Source organism: Dipteris shenzhenensis, chromosome 17, assembly GCF_047967505.1.
Source record: "Dipteris shenzhenensis isolate YYH24624 ecotype China chromosome 17, Dip_SZ_1.0, whole genome shotgun sequence".
Classification (NCBI taxonomy): Eukaryota; Viridiplantae; Streptophyta; class Polypodiopsida; order Gleicheniales; family Dipteridaceae; genus Dipteris; species Dipteris shenzhenensis.
The window spans coordinates 17,533,312-17,557,482 of record NC_141612.1 but is presented as its reverse complement, the minus strand read 5'-3'; the positions used below and the strand labels follow the sequence as shown (position 1 = coordinate 17,557,482).

Sequence of the window (24,171 nt, the reverse complement as noted above, 5' to 3'; positions counted from 1 at the left end):
CAGACAGGCCCTGCACCCTTCTGGGTCAGCCAGATCAAACCAGGTTGGCCTGGTCTGTGCTTTAGGGCATTCGACTTAAGTTCTTTCACAAGGCACACAGGAGCCCAACAGAACCTTCAGTTCACCCTAGTAGTTCTCAGTTATAGGTAGCCCTCCATTGGCTGTAGCAATCCCAACAGAGGCTGGATGTTGTAGCTCATTTATGAGCATCTTTTAACCAACAGTTGTGGAATCTTTTACTGAATTCCTCGGGCATTCTTTGCTGCTGCTTTTCCTTTGCATGTTTCCAGGTGGTGGATCCTATCAGTGGGTACAATCTCAAGTGAGAACAAAAACAGTTCCACAGGATATTCCGCTGCATGAGTTTGCTACAGAACAGTAGACTCAATTTCTCTGACAAGATTTTTAGGCACAAGATCTACTTTATAAGATTCATCTTGGATCTTGACAATGATCTTGGAGCAGCAAAGAAGCAAAGTACAGTTGATCTATCAACGACTGAATCTGAATATAGAGGAGCAAGAGTGCAACTTGTAAAGCTATATGAGTAAGAAGAAGCACAAATGCGATTGGACTGCTGCAGAAAGGTCCAACTATGCAATATCCTGATAACCAGAGTTCTATGAGATAAGCAAAGAATGCAATAATCCATGCTCGAACTCAGCACAAGAAGTTCAACATCACAAAGTACATGAGAAACTTCTAAGCAATGACATAGATTTAGTATGTCAGCTGACAAAGGATGGAATGGCTGACATCCTAATCAAGCCTCTTGCAAGGGTACATGCAAGAGAAGTTTCTCAATATGATGGGCATAAAGCCAAATCTATTGTTCATCGAGAAAGCGTGTTGGGAATATGAGTGATCAGCTATGGATTAGTAGTGATCAGCTATAGATTAGTTCATTGGTTCACCCTTGAGTGATTAGTGGTTTGGATTATTCAAAGGTTTGATAGAGTAGTGGGTAGACCTTAGGTAGATACTAACCTCAACAATTGTGAGAAAAAAGCCTAAGCTCAACAATTGTGGGAAAAAAGCATCATAAAAGTTAGTATCTATTAAACATCCACCCTCAGTTTCAGAGTTTAAAGACGAACTAAAAGATTGCCAAAACTAAATGAGATCATTAGTGATATGCAGCCTATGACTAACCACGAACATTAGAGAACCTCAAACAATTACATTACATATTCATTCTCCACACGATTTATGCCACACCAAATTTCATGTCAACAGACACTAATGATATTGAACCATTTTAAGAAACAATTTTAAAGGTTCACCTTTAGAACCTTTCTTTGTAAGGGGATAAGAATGTTATGGCCCCAAAGGATGTAACCAAGTCCAACCAAAGGGTAGGTTAATAGCCTAGGTTAAAACTTGGCCTAGCACGAGGTAGTCGATAGAGCGAGCGGGAAAAAGCGAGTGAGGATTTGTTGAAGCAGTAGGAAAATCAAACAAGCAAAGAAAGAACGTAAGTGTCCCATAAAATAATTGCTTCAAGTAGAAAGTATTCAAAAGGGAGTTATGTGTCGCATTTCTTAAAATTGAGTAGTCCAAATTTGAGGACTTTTTTAACGTGACCCCATTTGGGTTTTGGCAATTACCTGGGGAGGTCACTCATAAACATGTAACATAGCACTTTAGTGCACTGAGGGGTATTTTTTTAATAAGGGGACTTACATTCCGTTTATGCGATGAGGGAATCTATAAAATAGCAACTTAACATAATTTATATATGTAGATTTATGGAGGGGTGTCACAATTTTAGGACTGAAAATGTAAATACGTATAGGGGTTTGACCAATTCGTGAGAAAACGCAAAAATCAAGAATAGAGGTAATTCTTAACACATGCTTTATGGGTTTATGAAGAGTGACTCCCCAAGTGCAATCAAAAGGTAGAGGATGTTAAATTTTGGCTTTTTTTTTTCCAAAATAGAAAGTGTCCTCTCACTCCCTATTATGGGAAACCTTGCTTTAAATTTGGTGCAACAAATCGGCAAAAAATTCATAAAATTCATATTCCGATGCACGCATTTTTTTAAATGGTGTAAAAAGGCATGATATTCATCTATTGTTAATTTAATTTGATATGTAACATTATGCCATTTGGATTTGACACTCGAAAGATGCAAGGATGTCAAAAACTCATCTTTTGGGCCAAAACAACCAAATTTTGACAACTTGCAAAGATACAAGGATGTGGAAATGTCATCTTTTGGGCCAAAACTGGGAGCGCGTTAAATTGCAAAGATATAGGGATGTGAAAATGTCAGCTTTTGGGCCAAAACAAGAAGCGCATTAATGCACTCCCAGTTTTGGCCCAAAAGATAATTTTTCACATTCCTGTATCTTTTGATTTACAAGTCGAAATGGGGTCATGTTACATATCAAATCAAATGGCAAGGCATTATTTAGATGATTATCATGTCTTTTTGCACCATCTAGTAAATTTTCATGCACTAAAAAATGAATTTCTGGTCACTTTGTTGCACTAGTTGGATTAGTGGGATGTAAGAGTGAATCATGGGGGAGGGATATTTTTTCATACAAAGAAACATGGGTTTTGTTCCAAGAATGAATAGAGTTAATAAAGCTTAAGCATTTACGTATGCATGGAATGTAGACTAATCCATTCAAGGAGTCCTTGGAAACACCCCACTTGTTTGGAGGGTTGCATTGAGGATCTCAATTACTATGGTGGAAAGAGAACTTGATTGCAATAGGGTTAAGTTTTGATACTAATAATGACTTGGAATGAAACATACCAACTCTCTTATGGGAAAGGTGAAATTAATGTTAGTAGCTTTAAAGTTATATGCATAATTAACAGTCTAGCATTGAGGAAACATATGCAATTTTGAATAAATCATATTTTTTTGCTACTCAAATAGGGGATTTATAAAATCTTTTATTGTTTTGTCTCACTCGCTTTCTTTGACTCGCTCGCTTTTTGGTTATACTATTCTAGCACAAGATGGGGTCTAGACACATACATCATGGCTTTCATAACAATGACATTTTTATTCTATGCACAAATAAGACCCATAGGATAGAACACATCCACAACACAGTATGTATGTATGAATCATCTATCTTGGAGTCCATTACCCGAGAACAATCTAAGTATGAACTAGACCCATTGGACTTTCTTCATTTGGTTTGCTCACTGCAACCTAGATGATGGACTAGTGGTAAATCTGTTTGTCAACTAGCCAAGTGGAGTGCCCCATGTAGGAGCAAATGATAGAAGTGATGTCCATATCTGGACATAACATGGCTAGATTTACAGAAATCAGTTGCACCTAGGGCCATGTAACCTGAACTTCAAGACAAGTAGAACGTGACGTACCTTTGGCAAAGTTACAGTAGTTTAGAGTTGAGACACCTAAGACACCCTATGCCTATATAAGTGTGAAACTCAGCTCATTAGGAGCATTGTTAGCAGTCGGGCACCTTGAGAATTCCCAGCTAGGAAGGAGCCCGCCGTCCAAGTCTATGATTCTCTAACGACCTCAATGGGAGATCACCCACTTAGGGTTTGCCGTACAGCTGGAGCAGCGCCTAGCAGTTTGTACAGTTCTAATTGTGCAGCCCCAGGCTTTGGAAGGTGGCAGCAAATATCTAGATGAATCCAAGGACATGTCCAAACTCATCCTCTGAAAACACAACATAGTGCAGCTTCAACCTCATGATAAGCACTCATAAGGTTGAAAACCATAACTCCATCACGCATAGCAGGGACTAGCTACTACGACATCCCCACTGACGTCATCAGCGCCCAACAGTGGGTGTAGACCATAGTATAAAATATGCTCTCACACATACAACTCTGTACCCACACATACTTGAGCATCCATTTATACAAAGTCTTCGTACTGAGTTTCAGTTGGCACTCCGAAGGTGAAGGGAAGACACAGCCACAACCAGCAAATTGTGGTTGGCTAGCAAAATTTGCATGCAAGTGCATGCTCAAGTAGAGGCTGATAGCGCTTGTGGCTTTGTGGTGACTATTTAGAAGCTGGAAGTGTCAAGGCTCTCTTTAGTTCGTGGCATTGGAAAGTAGTGGCAAAGTAAACAGTAAAAGTTATGGCTGCATACTTTGGGGGCTGATGGCCTAAAAAGGAAAGTGCATGTACTTATTTTTAGGGCTTTGGGCCCAAAAAGAAGGTTCTAGCAGTTGTGAATGCTCAAAGCCTTTACTGTTTCGTCTAGCCTTTGATTTATGTACATGTGTTGCATATTAATCTAAAACGTTGCCATGAGGACTAAACTGGGACTTGCATGCACGTTGTTGGATACTTTATGGCTACATGCATACATGCATGTAGGAATTTTGGCGTGCATGAGTGCTTGCGAGGTTGCATGTATGTTCTAGACCATCCATAGGTACTAGTACTTTTATTTCCCTTTTCCAACACCTAAAATGACTTCTAAAATACAAGTACTTTTCAAGAACTTTCAATCATAACGATTGCCTCTATACTTCAATGAGCCACGTGGCTTGCATGCCATCTCTTTCTAAATTGCACCGTCCCTATTTCAACACTCAGCTATTTTGTCTAGCTTCCTAGCCTCTTTGCCTCTCTTCAACCTCAATCAAGCCAGCTAGCTTTGTGCAAAGCTTTTGCCCTCTACTTTCTACTCGTCTATCCTTTGCTACCCCTTATTCATTAAACTTGCATTTGATTTCCAGCAGCCTCTTCCCCTTCTAAACCACATATTCTTCTCCTTTTTAAAAGGAGTAAGGTGCTACTGCATTTGTGCTCTCCTCTTTTTATCCTTTTTCTCACCCTTGGGATGCACCAGTGCTTTTATACAACAGGACTCTTTTAGAGAATGGACGCCACCTATGGATATTGTTTTCCATACTTTGAAAAGAGCAACTCTTCACGAAAGAGAGAAAATGTGAATTCTTGAAATAGGAACTCACATATCTTCGACACATCATCTCAGTGAATGGTATCCGTATTGTTGACCATCAGGAAGTCAACAAGCTATGTGAGTCCCTGACTTTGAGAACCATTACCAAGGTCAAATCCTTTTTTAAATTTTTGAATTTCTTCCAAAACTTAATCTAGAATTATGCTAAAATAGCATTACCCCTGTCAGACTTGTCTAAAAGGGTGGAAAAAGGAAAGTACAATAAGTACAAACCCATTGTGTGTGGACTAAGGAGTATGATGTGTATTTTAAGAAACTGGAGGTGTGGACCAGCTATGTATGCACTAGGATTGGTTGCATGAAGCCAACCTCCTTAAGAAAATCATGTTTGCTCCTATCGTTGGAGTCCATTGTGCCTGCTAAGATGGATTCATGCATGCATTGGGATTTCGGTTGGGTGATTCTTTCACCCGAAAAAGATTTCCTTTTTGGAAGAAAATTGAACTTTTCTTCATAAATTTGGCATCAACCTGTTGTAGAACTCCTCAGCCTGTTATATACCATGACCTGATCTATTTTGGAGAGGATTTTGTTTTTTGGCATTGTCTAGGTGATCGTTAGATTGTTCAAGTGTCAACCCAAGTCACAGAATAGCAAGCTCCTGTTTGGACTAATCAAAGAATTGATTCCGAGGCTTTAAAGCTTGTGAGAGGCCTTGGTTGGTTGCCCGTGAGCCTGCAGGCAAGCTCTTGTGCAAAAACAATTTGCATGGAGAACGTCCTAATGATTGTAATTGCAGGGCTGAGCCCTAGCAAATTGCGATCTATGGCAGAGATGTTTGCTGATTTGCATTATTGGAAGACAGCCATAAGCTGAGAAGGCATGCACCTAGTTTGATGTCAGATGCACTTTTCAAAGATGAATACATATCAGGCCTGGATAGGCTTTCCATGAACTCAAGAGCCCTTTTCTGGACATGTTTGCTCCAGCAAGAAGCAGTGCGATTTGGGGGCCTGGAGACCTTTTTTTTGCAGCAGTTTCTGCAAACGTCATTTGTCTCTCCAGCATTTTCAGTCCAGAGGGGTAGAATTGGAGTGCTATGGCTTATGACAGGCAATAAACGTGGAGTGTAAGCTTCAAGGAGACACACAACTTTTACCTTGCACAGAAAGCCACGATTGGCCATTTGCATGAAAATTGAGTGACGTTATTGGAGTACGACATCCAAAATTAGCAGTTGACTCAAATCTGGGGGAAGAAGTAAGCTTTAGAGGGAAATTACTATCTAGCACAAGCCTGCTAGTTTTCCAAATTTGTGAATCTGCAACTAGTGTTTTCCTTCCTCACCTGGGCCCATGAGTAGCTAAATTGCAATCATTTTCGTCCTCATTGCCTCCTGCTTGCAATGAATATTGTGATCAGCTTTTCTCTTGAACCATCATAGAGATTGAGGGCTGTGTTTTCTTCAGCTTTCCTCCATGGTTCTCTTGAACCTGCATAGATTGAACCATCATAGAGACTGAGCTGTGTATTCTTCAGCTTTCCTCCTTAGTTCTCTATCGTCTGCTTGCATTCCTATCTGCCTATTAGCCATGAGATGAATTCTTTTCGTTGAATGTGTTGTAAGTAATGATCCTAGCTGAGGTCTCTCCAAAGGAGAATCTCCAAGAGGAGTGTGGGCATTGGGGTATGCATGGGGTCCAAATGATTACAGACAACCCTTTAGTTGGTTGGAACAAGAAAGATAGATGACTGAACCTCTGCCAAGCTCTCTTTCGATTACAACGAGGACAACAAAGATAGTTCAGCCCATGTAAATGGACTTGGTTTCAAGGAACATATTTGACAATGTCATGACCTATAACTGTCCACCCACCACAAAAGAGACGAGCCCCAAAAAGAGCCTATATCTTCTACATATATTAGTATTCATCAGTAGTATTCAGCCTTTGAGATTGATTTATAAAAAAATAGCATGCAGTATTTGAGAAAAGGAAGTGGTTCTAATCTAGCCAAGATTGCTCAGCGCACTCCCAGAAACATCGAATGGGTACAGCAGCCTTTAAAGTGGCTACCATGTACATTCAGAAATTCCTTGAACTTCACTTCAATAATCTTTAAGAATGCTTTATGAGAAAATCAGCTATAAATAAAGCTTAATCTTGGCAGAATAAAACCTGCACATCATATGAATCCTCAACTCCACACAAGGAGATGGATTAAACAAGCGTAAAAAGCTGGATGTAACAAGTACAAAAACAATTTACCTCATAAATCCATGCATTTTTCCAAGATGAACCATCTCCAATTGGGCTGCATTCCAAAGCTTTGAAAAAGCCACAAATGTTAATGTGCTGCTTATCAATGTGAGACATAGATCATTGACATAAATTCTGTTTCTCATACCCTACAGAAATAGGCAAGAGCATTACTTCATCATGTGTTTTTCCCTTCTCCAGCTCCTCCTGCCTGGATAAATCATAAAGCATGTTTAATTTAAAAGAGAGCAAATACCACATTCTCTCATACAAAAATAGGACCATTCCAGCAAAATTCCAAACAAACACCTACTGAAACATTGCCAAACATTAAAAAACACAGTGATGGCAGGCATGACGAATATTATTAGACCACAACCTGAAAGCCTAAAACTGTCTCGACGTTAGTCCTGCCCCAGGAAAAAAAAGAAAAGAACCTTCTATTAGAAGCTTCGAGAAAATACAAATTCAGCAATCCAACGGATACCTTGATCCGTGGTGGCCGTTGGCCAGGTCTGCTGCCGCAGCAGGCTACCCAGATGTGCCATGATGTAATGCTAGAAATCATCTCCCTAGCGCTATCCTCCAGCGTGGCCTCAAGGATGTCTTGACTAATGACCTCTTGCCTGTCGATGAGATAGGCCAGTGAACTCAATGGAGAAAGAGTGCCTTCCCTTTGTCAACCATGCCACCAGTTCTCAGGTGAAAACCTGACAGATCCTCCTCACCTTGGCTAGTATCCTAAGAGAGCCCAACCAAATCCTACGGGCCAAGGGGCAGCTCCACAAGCACTGTATCATATCCACGTTGCATGCGAGTCCTAACTTGCATGGCAGCTTTAGAAGTACATGCATGCAACTCATGCATGACACACACTCTCCGCAAAAATAAAGGCACAAAGTAGAGAGCTTCTAGCAGTCCCAACCGACACTACAGCTTTGAAGGCACACAACCAAAAAAGAAGCACAAGGACTGCTCCAAAGGTATGTAGCCCAGAAAAACAGGTGAATGCAGCCTCTCTTTGCCACAAAATCAGGACAAAGCAGCAATTGGCTGTCCCAACTTCTTTCCTTTACCAGAACAGCACCAATTGAGACTGCACAGACCTGCATACAAGACCAATGCATGCCAGTATCATAAATTCCAAAGCTGTCGCCAAAAACATGCTCCAGACAGCAAATTGTTCATTGTTCCTGCAACAGCTCATAATATCTCAATATAAATCCTGGAGAAGGAGCTCAGCCCTTTGATGCTCTTGGACCATCTCCACCACCAAACATGCAGGTTGTCCAGATAGGCACTCAGGTGCTCCAAAGAGATGCAGAAGTCGCAAACAGCACGTTCTCTTGTTGCAGCGGAGTAAGGCTGGGTGTACCGTGCACCACCGAGTAAGAGCAGCTTATAGACAACTTCATTGATCTCTTCAAGGATCAAGACAAGACCACAAGGTGTTAAGATATTATATACACTTGACCCGTTCACACTATTGAGAATCTTAAGGGATCTCCAAGTAAACCCACTAGCTTTTCAGAGAGAACTTGAGGTGACCGCTTCTAATTAGCATGAAACCGCACTCTAACTTGAGCACGTTTTATGCTTTCCCTTGCAGATTGCAACATATCTTAACCAATCAGCAGCAGTGCCAACCTTGACATTCTGCAAACCAACTATCAGTGGGGCTTGGACTGTATCCATACATCAGCATGAATGGACTGAGTTGGGTGGCTGAATACTTTTTCTCAATAAGACAACCTCTCAGAGACATAAACTCTTAACATATCTTCCACAGTCCAATCGACACTTTCAGTCTCTCCATCCGTTTCAGAATAATCAGCCGAACTCATACTAAGCTGAGTGCCCAGTTTCATGAACACAAATCTCTAGAAATGCCCAGCATCTCTCTCTTTTTTGTAAAATGGTGCACATTGTGGGCTCTTGCTTTGAATGTGGTAAATTTGGGCATATGCAGTCTGAATGCCCGCAAGCGTTACTGAAGCCTCCCCCAGCGGCTGCACGTCCAAATGATAATACTTTGCCATAACCTGCTGTCGCACCATGCCCAGCATCTCTCTCACTAACTATTTCAGCTGATAAGGCATACAGGTTAAACAACTTTTCCACAAACAAGTGGGCAAGCTGAGTGGTGGAAAACTATCTTATAGGAATGAACCGTGGCAATTTGGTGAGTCAATCCACGATTACCTGAATTGCATCATGCCCAATAGAGGTTCGTGGTCATCCTACCACAAAATCCATGGTCTGCCATCTCTTTTCACGTATTTGAAAGGAGGCAACAACCCAACACATCTCAAGCTCTCAGCTTTATTGACTTAGCACTATTGAATTTCGAACATACAGTTCTACATCAACCTTAATCTTAGGCCAAAAGAAAGTTCTTTTGACTAGACATGACACTCCACCAAGATACAAAATCTCATATCTCTCACCCTCAAAACACAATCGTTACCCTTTCAGAAAAGCAAACCATTCCGAACTAAATATTCTCTAATTTTTCTACCAAGAGGAATTAGAACACAAAGATAGGAACACATGTGGTGTAGGCTAGCACATCACCACCCGACCAAAGATCTTTGCAAGGATCACCCCCAAGCTTGAGGTCAAGCACCCCAAACCAATGAACTCCAAATTTAGACCACACATCCTGTACCATGCAGCCAAAGTCAAGTTGAGTGAGTTTTGTGTGTGTCTTAGTCTAGTGTGTCCTACAGATGCCACGTATCATATTGGGAGATATCCCATATGCACTTTGGTATTCTAGTGTCTAGAGTCTAGATTATATGAGGGTGTACTTGTGTTGTGTGTCACATCATAGGAGTCAACATCCAGCTTTCTCAATGTAAGTCTTTCATTGATTTAGTACTTCCATTTCTCTTTCAATTGTTTCCAATTCCATCATCTGTATTCTTTGCCTTTCTTCTTCCTCTTCCTACCCTACCTACTCTCCCTACTCCTCTATCCTCCAACATATGGTATCAGAGCCAGCTCTCCTCTCTTCTTTCCTCCTTGCTTCTCCAAGGGAATGAGGTTGAGGGAGGCCAAGGAAGCTATTCTCCCTCTTTCCTTATAGAGAGTCTACCTTAGCCTCTTCATTTCCTTCTCCTCCTCGTCATACCTGGCCGCCACTTTGCTGCGCCCTCTCCTCCTTCATTGTGACCTCACCTCCCTCTTCCCCTCATGGACGCTCTTCACTTGGCTGCGCAAGCCTCTTCCTCACACTAGCTGTGAGTTTCGCTTCAATGGCTGTTGGCGCCAGTTGTGAGAAGAAGCCGCATTGGAAGCTGATTCATGAGTGCTGCGTGGAGCTGTAAGCATCCATTGGGGTCTGTTTTCACCCTGCTTGTGGCAATCCTGGCATGAGGAAGCTCGAACTACTATACTTCATGGAACTGGTCGCCATTTTAGCTCCTTGATTCAGTCTACTTGCTGAGTTGGCTTCACCAAAATCAGGGACAGAAATTCAGCACTAAGGTCTGCAATATTTCTCCTTTCCTACTTCATCTTTGCTGAAATGGAGTCTTCTAAGTCTAATATTATTACTAAGAAATTCTCTAGCAAGAACTTTCCCACAAGGCAAACCAAGCTGAGGCTTATTCTTATGAAGGAAGGCGCCTAGAATGTTGTTAGTGAAAAAAACAAAAAGCATTTAGTAGATGAGAAGAAAATTCTACAATGGGAAAATCTCAATGACAAAGCTCTTGCTCTTATTGGTTTGGGTTTGGCTGATCAAGTTATTCATCACTTAGATTTTTATTACATTGCACAAGAATTGTGGGACAAGCTGAAACGCTTGTTTGGTAACAAAATTATCAACTCCAAAGTATTTCTTAGACAAGAATTCTTTAAGCTTCAAATGAAGCATGAAGACTCTCTCAATGCTCATCACCCAACTTGCTGTGTTGAAGATCCCTGTTGGGGAAGAAGATCACGTTGTTGTCCTCCTTTCAGCATTGAGGATATTCCTAAATATCGTGACATTATTCCAGCACTTCGTGTGGCACGGGACATGAAATCTGATGAGATAGTTGCAATGCTCATTGATCATGATAGAAAACATAAGGATAACCATATCCATGAGAAGCATACATAATATTTTAAGAATAAATAATAAATTCAAGCCTCTCAAGTGTACGTATTGTAAGAAGCTTGGCCATACAGAGGATCGTTGTTTTCAGAAGCTTGCCAAGCAACAATCTAAGGACCATGCTAGCTTGGTTGCAGTTGCCAATAGTGAAGAAGAAGAAGAAGAAGACATCCTGACACCAACTCATACTCTCATTGCTGAAATCCGCCATCTCTCTCTCCTCAAGAGGTAGATGAGGATGATTAGTTTGCCTTCTAAATTTGTCCATGAGTCATAGGTACTCTTCCCTGGGTACTTTCCCAAAATTGATTGTAATAATCTCATGAGTGTTAGTCTTGTTGAGACAATAAAGGTTCTCAGCCTTGGATAGTCCTCCTAAAATAATGTATTGCTTTGTAATGTGTGGCTCCATGTCACTATTAGTCCCATTTTGGAGCCAAGAGAGGGATGTATTGTGGGAGCCTCTTTGTATTGGTCTTTGATGGGTTTTTAATCAAGCATGGCCGAGTTCTAGGATGGTGGTGTAGCTCTTACGACCTATGAGTTGGTCATGTAGCCATGCTAAGACATGAGCCTCTGGGTCATGTTGAGTCTCAAGCCATGAGAGTGCTTGGATCAACCTCTGAACATGCTTAGATTTTAACCTTTGAGTTACATGGGGTTCATAGATTAGTAGATTCCATCATTACCATGCTTTTTTTAATGGTTCCATTCTAGTAGTCCCTCACCTTTCCTTCATTGGGGAGTGTTAGGAAATGGAGTCAAGTTGAGTGAGTTTTATGTGTGTCTTAGTCTAGTGTGTCCTATGGATGCCACGTGTCATATTGCGAGATATCCCATATGCACTTTGGTATTCTAGTGTCTAGTGTCTAGATTATATGAGGCTGTACTTGTGTTGCAAGATAGTGATGAGGCTGCTCAACATGAGCAAATGCCTTCCACAGTGGGTGCATCCACTGGTGGTACATAGATCCTTACAACTCAGCCTCTCTCTCCTGCATCTCGAGAAGCGCAGATAGCATAGACACAATTCTTGGATACCCTTGCTTCTATGCTCCAAGGTGCTTTCCGCCAAATGGGACATGAGTTCAACCCGCAGCTTGCCACGGCCATGGCTATGCAAGATACGGCTCTTGCCCAAATGGGATAGCAGCTCGAGTAGCAGATTGGCCAGGCTATTTAGGACAAGGGCAAGCAGCCTGCACCCCAGTAAGGGGACCACTCAGACAGTCAAGATGTTTTCTGCTCCATGCAGGGGTTTTATAGTAGATGCCCGCCGTGCCTATGAGCATCAGTCTTCTAGACTGTTACATGTACCCCAGCATGGGGATTATTTGGACTTTGATGATGCATTCTCTGTGCCGTAGAGCACCTTCTTGCAAGATGTCAGACCATCTTTTGGCTCACAGTTTTCTGCATCTATGTAGGCTGAGACGTCTCTTTTGGGCCAATCCGATGGTATGTATTCGGTTAATGCTCCTTTCACCACACCAGCGAGTATACCTGGAGCTGGTTTTTAGGTCATTCCTCTTCTCAGCCCTTTGGCATGCATTCATTTCAGAGAGATGCATTTGGCAGAGAGACCCAGCCAGGGGTTCATGCATCTATCGCCCTGTCAGTGAGCACATACAGCCAGACGCAGCCAGTAAATCAGATGGCAGCAACCACTATGCAGCACAGGGTTAGTGGTGGGCTGCAGGCCATTTTTTATGAGATGCTGTCCAATTCCTTGCAGGCCCTACCTGAGACCATCAAACTTGAGATGTCTTTCTCCGATTATGTGAAACTCAAGCGTGATGATGCCCGCACTTCTGGAGGTTACGCAAACAAGAATTATGCAGCCAAGGATGTCAAGGACAAACTCACAGTGCATAAGTTCAAAGGGGACACTCGCACACCTAATAAGCTAGAGGAGTGGCTTACGAAGCAAGAAGATTATTTCCACTTCTACCCAAAGCAGGATGAGGACCGCATTATCTTTGCAGATATGCACATGCAAGACTATGCACATACTTGGTGGCATTAATAAGAGGGACTCGCCTCAGAGGCTAGCCACATGGAGGTAGTTCAAAGAGTTGATAATCACCACATTTGTATCCCCGCTCATACTCGAGCAATATCTGGCTGAGTTTTATGCATTGCAGTAGACCGGAACAGTCCAAGACTATTTGTAGCGCTTTTGGAGACTATCCTTGTTTGTGCAGGACATTTTAGAGAAGGGAAAGCTGCTGCGTTTTATCCAAGGGTTGCATCCTTCTTTGGCTGCGGATATGAGGGCACATAACCCTCAAACAATTGAGCGTGTAGCCCAATTGGCAGAGGTCTTTGAGCCCAAAATGCTAGCAAGTATAAGATGGCAGCGGGCGGGGCATACCAGAATGCAAATGAGGCTGAGAAGAAGCCTAAGGTGATTGATTGGAATGATAGGAAATCTATAGATAGCACCTTTTCCATGGTTTCCTACTGTTTGAGGGACTAAAATTCCCTATGCTAAGCCACACATGCCATCAGATGCGAAGCCAGGACCAAGCCTACTACTAGAAATGAAAAATCAGCAATTCAGCAGTAGGGCAATAATGGACAGCAGGAAGAAAGCAAACTTGTGCTTTAAGTGTGGCAAGAAATGGATCCCTTAGCATTGTGATGTGTGTAAGATGCGGAACACTGGCTCAGCCAAGCTTAGCATGATCATTGAACTCTTTGATGATGAAGATTTAGTTGATGCCACAAAGTCCTTGGATGCCTCTCATGATAAGATGGCAAGAACACATGATTCGGACAAGGCTTCTGACATCAGAGCCAAAGGGAACTGATTTTCCTTTTGATCCGGGTGGTGGTACTGATCATGATGTTCATGATATGCAATCACTTGACATTCAGCCCACTCCTGGCATGCGACGTCGTAGGCCTACATCTTTTCTTGTGGAGCATCAGGTTGCTATACCATGCCTTCACAGTTGCCCCCAAGGAGAGATGTTGATCATGCCATAGTCTTGGAGCCAGGTAGCAAGACAATTAATAAAGCCCCGTACCGTCTTTCACATAATCTCCTTCTTCAAAAGACAGATACCTCTTGCGTTCATCTACATACTTCTTCTGCTTGGCTTGGGCATCCTGCATATTCTTCTTAGCCAATTGCAAAAGGGCATCCATTCTTTCCAAGTCACTTCTTGCTTGCTGATTTTTCACAGCCACGTCTGAAATAAAAGGCGGCATCCCAACCTTGCATCCATATATTGCTTCAAAAGGGATCATGCCAATAAAAAGGTGTTTAGTATTGTTGTAACAAAATTCAACAAGAGCCAACCACTTACACCAAGACTTTTGTGTATCATGACAAAGGTGCCTCAAGCATTCCTCCACCCATTTGTTAAAGCATTCTGACTGTCCATCCATCTCAGGGTGGTAAGCAGTGCTAGTTGTGAGGAGTACCCACTGTTGAGAATAACCCCTGCCAAAAGCAACCCATAAATTTTACATCTTTGTCATTGACAATTTTCGGAGGGAAGCCATGATGCTTAAAAACATGCTCAATAAATTGCCAAGCAACCTATGATGCTGAATACCGGGTCTTAGTGGGTATGAAGTGAACCTGTTTTGTCATTCTATCCACCACCACATAAATGCTATCCCATCCCCTCTCTGTAGAAGGCAACCCTGTGATGAAATCCATAGCTATGTGAATCCATTTGCCTTCTAGAATAGGTAATGGCTGTAAAAGACCTGCGGGTAGCTGGCTGTCCACCTTACTCTGTTGGCAAGGCAAGCATTCAGTGACATATTGAACCACATCCCACCACATGCATTCCAGATGAAGCTCTGTTTGACCTTTTCATATGTCTTAGTGATACCCACATGTCCTGCCATAGGAGATGAGTGCATTTCGTGCAAAACCAGCAATCAATACTTGGGAGTCTGGCACAACATAAATTCAGTCCTTGCAGTACAACAGCCCATTATGCAGCTTAAATTCAGCATGCCCTTGGCTTGAAGGCTCCTGTAACTCCAAAAAAATGAAAGCTGCATTTGAATTCTGCATATATTCTTCCTCGATCCCATGAATCCACTCTTGCTAGATGGTGGAAATGGCAGATAAACTACAAGCCCACATTCTAGACAAGGCATCAGCAACCATATTTCTTTCCCTTGCTGTACTCAATGTTAACTTTAATCTTTCCACCGTACAGGTAGTGGTGCCATTTCTCGAAAGCATGTAGGATAGCTAACATTTCCTGATCATAAACATGATAGTTCAATTCCTTGACCTCAAATTTTCTACTCTCGAAAGCTATAACTCCATGCTCTTGTCTTAGAACAGCCCCCAGGCCTTTGCCACTTGCATCTGCCTCTACAATGAAGGGGCGTGAAAAATCCGGCATACAAGTACAGGTGCATTACTCAAGGCATCTTTGAGGTCCTCAAAACTAAGTTGTGCTTCTTGTGACCATTTGAAAGCATCCCTCAGTCTTGTTACTCAAGACGTCTTTGAGGTACTTACTCAAGTCAATGAGAGGGGCTGCCCTCTTGGCAAAATGTTCAATAAATCTCCTGTAAAAAGAAGCAAGACCCAAAAAGCCTCTGAGTTGGGTGGGATTCTATGGCTGTGGCCACTCCCTTATACATTTGACCTTGGCTAGATCCACCCGAATTCCATCCCTACTCACAATATGACCAAGATACTCAACCTCTTCTACCATGAAAGTGCACTTACTAGCTTATGCAACCTCAGAAGTTCCAGCACTTTCTTGACATGACTGATGTGTTCCTGCTTATCCTTGCTGTAAATGAGGATTCCATCAAAAAATACCAGCACAAATTTGTAATGAAGGGGCTGCAAAATCTTGTTCATGAGTGCTTGGAAAGTAGACTGTGCATTGGTCAATCCAAAAGGCATCACTTTGAACTCATATAAACCTCTCTCTGTGCGAAAGGCTGTCTTGTGCTCATCTCCTTGTTTCATTTTGATTTGATGGTAGGATGACATCAAATCAATCTTACTGAAAATTTGAGCACCCTTGAGTTCATCCAACAGGTCATCAATCCTGGGGATTGGAAATTTGTTCTTGTAGTGCCCTTATTCAAGTCTCTATAGTCAATGCACATGCGGTATGAGCCGTCTTTTTTCTTTACCAAGAGTACTGGGGATGTAAAAAGGAGAAGTGCTATGAGAGATAAATTTCTTCTCTAGCAATTATCACACCTATGTTGCCACTTCTTTCCGTTCTACCTTAGCATTTACGCCTCCATAAGAACCGTTATGCCTCGCTTAAAGGTAACACCAACACAAAGCTTGCTCACAGGTATTACGGTCCCTACAAGATCATCCGCAAAGTTGGAGAGGTGGCATATGAGTTGGAGCTTCCTAGTACCTCCAAGATTCATAATGTTTTCCAAGTGTCCTTACTGAAGCTGCTATGAGAGATAAAATTCTTCTCTAGCAATTCTCGCACCTGTGTTGCCACTTCTTGCCGTTCTACCTTAGCATTTACACCTCCATAAGAACCATTATGCCTCGCTGAAAGGTAACACCAACACGAAGCTTGCTCACAGGTATTACGGTCCCTAAAAGATCATCCGCAAAGTTGGAGAGGTGGCATGTGAGTTAGAGCTTCCCAGTACCTCCAAGATTCATAATGTTTTCCAAGTGTCCTTGCTGAAGCTGCATGTAGGACAGCATATCCAAGTTCTTTCTGAGCCACAACCTATGGATGAGGAGGGTCACATCCTCTATGTCCCGGGGTGCATCAAGTGGCGGGGACTCCTTGAGGATGAGAATTCATGGCAGCTAGAAAGCATTGTTCAAGAACCCCTATCTCCTATTGGGCTGATTAGTAGTTGTTGTTTGATGTAGATAGCCAGGATGTGAAATTTTGAGGGCAAAATTCTATGGGAAGGGATGGCTGTAATGAAGGGGGAAAGGGGCCAATTTAGAGGCCCTTTACAGGCCTTTCAGGCGGAATATGTGGAGAGACTATGTAAGTCCCCATCCACCCCCTATTGTACACTTTTGATGTCTATCTACTCTCCCACTACTTGCTCCCTATGCTCCCACTACCTGCTCCCTACACTCCACACCTTCTATCCTCCCAACTCTCTCTCTCTCCATCTCTCTCTACCCCTCATCCTTCTCTCTCTTTCTCTCTCTTTCCCCTTCTCCTCTCTTCTCCCCATTCTCTCTCTCCCTTCTGCTATTCTATTCTCCTTCCTCCAAATCTTCCCTACCCCTTTTCTACAGGTTGGCACCCACGATACCAGATCCTACCCAAGTAGAAAGTGGCCTAGGGTCACCCACCCAAAGCTGCAAAGTAGTCCTTTTTGTGCAAGCTAATGGTTTGTGGTCTCACTCCAGGCTCAGAGATTGGAAGCTCCTGCTTCGGAAAGGGCTTCTAAAAAACACCCCCTTGAGAGGACAAGGGCAGCCATCACATAGGTAGATTTTCATGGATGCGTCATTGATAGGGAGGGGTTCTCCCTTTATGAGGATCTTGGTGAGAATCCGTGACACGTATCACCCGGTGTCCCTCACGATAGCCCTCAAAGCAGGGAGGCGATAGCCCTCACTACACTTACTACGAGGGTACACTAGGCCGTGAGAAGTAGGCTGCAAGACAGCCCGTTTTTTCTTAGTGTCTTACAAATAGCTGGCTCTTTGTATTGTTTTTACATGTGTAATAGTTAACATTTTCTTAGGGGGCAAGGAGTGGGGGGGGCCTAAAATTAGGGCTAGGGAGCAACTAAAGAGAAACAAGAGAGACGACGTGTCAGAGGCATGATGGGCTCAATGCCTACTTCTGGACCCACAACATCATGAATGGAGCATCTGCCCCCAGCCAGCTAGCACACTGCAGTAATGTCCACCGCATGATCTGAGAGAGCTAGACCTCTGGCCCCACTCAGAGCACCGCTATGACTAGGCCTAATCCACGTCTGTGTAATGGCAAGAAACCCAACTGGTAGACAGCCGTGTCCCCATGAGTAATCCACAACTTCCTAGCCTTAGGGTCCCAACCACTCCTCCATGAAAGTGGAACATCTGATCCCTTGTCATGAGATCTTCTCCTCTCCTGTATAGCGGCAAGGAGACAACCACCCCAATAAATCCCCCCTTCTTGGGCTGCAAGATCACCACCATCACCTCCAAGGCGTGGAGGTACTCAAATGGAAAATCAAGTTGATTCCCGGGACCAAGCCTCCAGAACTTGCCTATGGAGGGACTATCCGGGACGAGGCCTCAAACTAGGCAAATGGGAAAATGGGACTCTACCTCCACCTGCTTTGTAGAAGCTGCCCCCTGCGTTGGGAGAGGGTCATGCTCTGACTGTGAGGAAGAAGCCTCAAGATGAGAGGAGGAAGCTTAGGCGCTTGAGAAGGTTAAGACTTCGGAAGAGGAGGGGGGGGGGGGGGGGGAGGTGTGTGTGTGTGTGTGCGCGTGTGTGTGGAGATGAAGAGGAGGAGGGGAGGCACAAGTGGTGAGGGTGGCTGTAGTGGGAGGGGCCAAGGGGGCACAGGAAGGCAGGGGGAGGTGGGGAGGATAGGGGGGCCGGGAGGTGGCGTAGTTATAGCCTCCCATAAGGCCTATTGTGGTGTAGAAGCCATCGGCCTACGATGAGGCCCACCGCAAAGCTATGGCCTTTGCCTCTAGTGGGTCCACTGGGAGGTCGAAGAATATCTCACCCTCGCGAGTCCAGGGACATCTCAAGGGAGAGCCATCTAGCCTCTCCCTCTGAGGTGGGAATGCTGCTACCTATTCTGCTCTGCAACCCGTTGTCTCAGTCTATTGCACCATCTACGGTTCTTTGCGGCCTTCTTACTAGGTTTCTTCCTCTCCACCCTAGTCCACGACCCCATATCAAGGCTCCACCCAAAGGGTTTGGGACTCCTGCTACAGTCTAGGAGGACAATGAGCTTTGACCACCCAAGGCTCTCTGTGCCGGTCCTATCTAGCTTGAAGGACAGCCCATTCCTACTCCCTAGGGCAAGCCTATGCCAAATGACCCATTTGTCTACATTAGAGAAATTGACCTAGTAATCCATAGACAATCCTCTGACAGAACTCTCCCCCATCAAGGGTCTCAATAAAAACCTCCTCATGAAGGGACAAACTCTCTACGATCACCCGGAGTTGAGGTGCCCCTTCATATGCGACAATAGAGGCTGCTAAAACTGGTGGGGACTCTTAACACTGTGCCAAAAGCGCATCCTATGGAAGGGAGGATGGGCTGGTACTCCCTCGGGATCCCCAGGAAGCAAAGTGTTACTAGGGAGCAACGTTCATGTCCATGTCCTTGACAGTAAACCCATGATACCAGGGGATGAAGTACACAAGGTGAGGGCCGAGAAAGAGGGTGCTCCACCAAGGCCTGGGTGGTGTCACAGGAACTCAGTGGGAGAAGAAAGACTCCTTTCCCGTGGATGGTAACCTCTTGGATGTAGTCATCCTCTAGTGTCAAACTCGCCTGGATCCAATCACGCACCTGGATCCTCATGAAAGTGAGTCCAACAATCTGCCCACCACTGCTCTGTCCTGAAGTAGCTGGACTGCATTCCGAATCTGCTGATTGTCTACTGGAGAAAGTAGAACATTAACAGCTTGGGGAGTCAAGGGTCCTGCCATGTGAGCCACTCTTGCAGGAAAAAAGGTCCTCCCATAGGCTTGCTGGAAAAGGGCAGCACAGCAAAAAGGAGATCGTAGCAGAGAACAGAAGGCTTGGGCCTTCCAAAACACTGCTGCCAAGCTGATAAAAGGCCAGGCTCATTAGAGCACTAGGCAGAGGGCTCCAAAATAAGCTTGGAAACTGAGGCTTCCCGTAAGCCAGATGCTTTGTGGCCTGTAGCAGCAGTCAAGTGCATGTAGTTGCACTTCTATCAGGTTGTCTTTTTTTACGCTTAGACGGCTCTGCACTTCCCTGACAACATAGGATCATTAGTGGAGCAATCCCCACACATCAGCTAAGATAACCAACATTGCCATTGGAAGTCTAAAAATATCTGGACAGCTGATAATGGAAAGAAAGAAACCAAGATCTCATAGGATAAACAAACCTAAAGAGTATAAATACAAAAAGAACTTATAAGTTCCACTCCGAATTCAACTCATGAGCAGTAGCAGCTCTTGAAGGAACAATCAAGAAAGAAGACTGTGCACCAGATCCTAAGATTAATAATATTGCCGCAGCCATCTATCTGTCCAGAAATGAGGTGATTACTACTTTCGACAGAGCCATCGCAAGCTACAAAGAGCTAATCATTGTACTTGTTGTAAACTCTTAAAACAGTGTCCCAATAACACCATTATCCAGTGTCATCTAGCTGGAGATGTCTGCCAGAATGCATACAGTTAAATTCCAACATGGATTCAAAAGTGCAAAAGTTGTTACAGTCATCTGTACAAAAAGACTCAAACCAGGAATAAAGAACTGCAGAAAAGACTCACAAATGTCAATCATCTTAACACTCCTCTGTATGAAATAAAGATAAATGCACTTGCAGCACATCCTTGTACAAAACAAACTTCTAAAATTGATTCTCCAGAACACTCAAAAGTTTATTTCAACCCAGCAGGCAGGCCCTGGTAATAATGTGAATAATGAGAAATCATTACACTCACACGTAAATATGCTCCCGCTTATCAGTGGCATGATCTAACAATGTTTTGCGTGCCCATTCATAAGCACCTTGAAGGCTGTCATAGTGAGGCTGATAGAAGCAAAAATTATCTGCCAGTTCTCTTCTTACAACCAACTCCTCCAAGAAAGCATCAATAGCCTGAACCACTCCCAAGCCAGTTCAGTTGAAGTTAAAACCTTCAAACAAGCAGGGCTCAAATGACAAATTAATGCAAAGCTTTAAACAACAATAATATGTATTATGTTGTCCCTGTCGGTAAACCCATGTGCTTTGGTTCAAGACAACCCTAGGTAATCATCCTCTTTAGTACAGATGTCATGAAAGATCCATACACAGTTCATGAAGGCACAAAAGAGTAGAGTATCCAAACGCACGCAAGACACCTTCAAAGTAACAAATGGGTTTTGGATTGACAATCCTCTCACCAAGTGAATATCTAATACCCATTTCTCTATAACGAGCTAGGCATTGATAACATACTGGCCCAATCTGCCGAAGTCTCCCCCGCCACCCACAAAAAAAGAGCATGTGCTTTCAGCAATCAACAACAAAATATGCTACATCCTATTTAGTACAGATACACGGATACAGACGTGGACAAATACACCATCTGCGCTCCAACATGTGCGCATGTGAGCGTGTGAGAAAGAGACGAGGAGATTAGTGTGGGACACTGAGAGGAAGCGCAAGTGAGCATGACAAAGCTTTCCCACTCTCTCAGTGGCCTTCATGCAGGCCTCCACGCCTACTTCGTTCCTTGCATCGGCTCTCCCAACAACTGTGCACACGTCACCCTCCTCTCAATGTGCACTTTTTCCTTCCTCCAGCAATTTGTGCGCGTGCGCATGTGTGTGTGTGTGTGTGTGTGCGCGTGCGTGTGTGTGTGTGTGTTTTCCTGAGACTGCATTCCAGGATGGGTCAACAGTTTCCTCAGGCATATATTTTCTTCAGAATGTCCCTTAAGCAGTCTTTACATGACAGTCTTGCTGCAAGGGATTTGGATGCTACTTGCCTTGAAGTGTTCTCTACTTGTTTTTGAGTTCTTCTATCGGGCTCTCTTTCGGAGTTCTTTGCTAGTGTGTGGGAGACTTCCCATATTGTAAATTTATGAGCATATAAATACAATGGATTTTACCAAAAAAAAAAAAAGTGTGTGTGTGTTTTCCTCAATATTGCAAATGCCTATATTGGAATTTGGGATAGATGTGTTATTGCTGCAAGTTGATATTGCCAAGGCTTTTGAAACGGTGCAATGGGATTTCATTTCACAGACTATGCATGCTTTGAGGTTTGGCACAAAAATGCAGAATGTTATTTACCAGCTGTACAATGACAATAAAGCTGCCAATATATTGTCTATGGTGGATATTTCTGAAAATTGGACTGTCTGTTGTTCGGTATGCCAGGGATGTCCACTTAGTGTGTTGTTGTATGCGATAACCACGCATCCAATGCTTCAATACATGGATCATGTGGCTACAGGCATGTTGCATGGATTGGAAATTCATGGAAGTTGCACCATGTTGCTCAAGCATATGCTGATGATTCTTTTTTTACTGCAAAGAGGGATCTTTTTTCCCTTATGCATGCTCTATCATTATATGGCTTGGTTGCTAATCTTCATGTGAATTTTCACAAGTCCAAGCTGTTACCATTGCATTCTAAAGACCGGCATAGGCTTTTATGGCCGGATTGTTCTGCCTATTCAATTAGTTCACCATCTTGTTTACCTTTGGACTGGAGGATTACTCATTGTCAACAAACTAATTGGGTACTTGTAAAATTGAGGAAAAAACTTGCATACTGGAAATGGGTAACTTGGACGTTGCATGTTTGCCTAAGAATAGTCCAATCTAATTTGGTAGCATACATTCAGTTTACTTGCCTTTAATCATGTTTGGCAAGGGAGATCTTATATGCTTTATGTCAGCACGATTCTGGAAACTTTTTGGTGTTCCAAACATGGCCGAAAAAGTTTGAGATTTCTTTCGGTGCAACGTCTCTATTTGCCAAAGATGCATGGGGGTTTAAATATTCTCATTATTACACCTGCATATCCTTGCTCATAAGGGCAAAATGATGCTGCAATTTATGCAAGATGATCAACCTTGGGCTGCCATGATGCGCTCTTTGCTTTTACAAATCACCACCTCTGCTTTTGGTTATTGGCAGCCAACTCAGTCGGATTTTCTATTTGGCTATATTGATGGCAAGAGCAAAGGTTGTCCTTTCGTCTCCAAAATGTTATTTGATTGGAAGCATACTTTCCCACTTGGAATGGCATGGCTGCAACTCTTTGCAAGGCAATTCCTTAAGGGCTACACTGGTCAAAGACCTTTGACCCTCCGTTGTCTTTACAAGAACCAAGGCAAGGAATCTGCTCTATGGCTAATGTGATTCATAATAATGTTACCATGCTATCTTTTCCTTTGGCTGCCAGACAACATGGTTTAGGGATGCATTATCACCCTCCGTGGCAAAACATTGCTCGCATGCTTCAGCGAGCTTCATAATAGGATTATAGATTGGACTCTTCATTCTCCAAGTTCATCGCCCCATCCTTTGAGGCTACCTCACATTACGGTACCTTCCTTGTATAAGGTTTTGTTGCTCCCGCCTTGGGTTTTTGAAAAGGCAAATCAACTCTAGCGCATGAATAGCCCGGCAAAGAGGTGGAGAAAGAGATTGCGGCAGCTTTGGAGATCCCTTTGACAGCAGGCTTTTTTGTGGCGGGTGATGCTATGGGTTTTTCCGTCTATGCAACTCTTGGCACACAGACATATTGCTCCGGCTGTTTGTCACAGACGCTTGGCTCCACAGGAATCTGTGCCTCTCCTTAGGCATTGCCCACACACCCGTGTTTTCTTGGATCTTCTTCGGTAGCATTTGAGAACTAGATTTCCCACTGCTACCTTTGGGAAGCATTTCTGGCTTGTTGGGATTCACCCACGCAGAGAAGGGTTTTAGTTGTTTTTCATTTGGATTCGTTACTGGGCACTTTGGACTCTATGGAAGAATAGAAATCATAGAGTCTTTGGTGATCCTACTTTTCAACTTTCCCTTTCTTCCAATGCTCTCTGCACAGCAATCTTTCTTTGATTGTATGTTGACTCATTACATAAACTATAATGTATACTTGTCATATAGTGAGATCTTCTGTTGATGTACTTTTGAGCCCTCCATTCAAGGGAAGCTACTGTGAAATATACTCATCAAAATCTTCACCACACAAAAAAAGTGTGTGTGTTTTCCTAGGATGTCATTTAGTAGGCAATTTTAATTATTTGGTAGATATGCC

General features: G+C 43.2%; 1 protein-coding gene across 1 annotated transcript in view; it reads right to left on the bottom strand.

Annotated features, from left to right (window-relative positions):
• The window catches only part of PHR1 (photolyase 1), a 47,659-nt gene that overhangs the window by 8,150 nt on the left and 15,338 nt on the right, over positions 1-24,171 (bottom strand). Inside the window, exons 4-6 of the mRNA XM_087388866.1 lie at positions 20,854-21,011; positions 7,319-7,355; positions 7,154-7,212 (exon numbers count right to left, since the gene is read on the bottom strand). Of these exons, the coding sequence (XP_087244992.1) occupies positions 7,154-7,212; positions 7,319-7,355; positions 20,854-21,011 (254 nt within the window). The remainder of the gene's footprint in view (positions 1-7,153; positions 7,213-7,318; positions 7,356-20,853; positions 21,012-24,171) is intronic.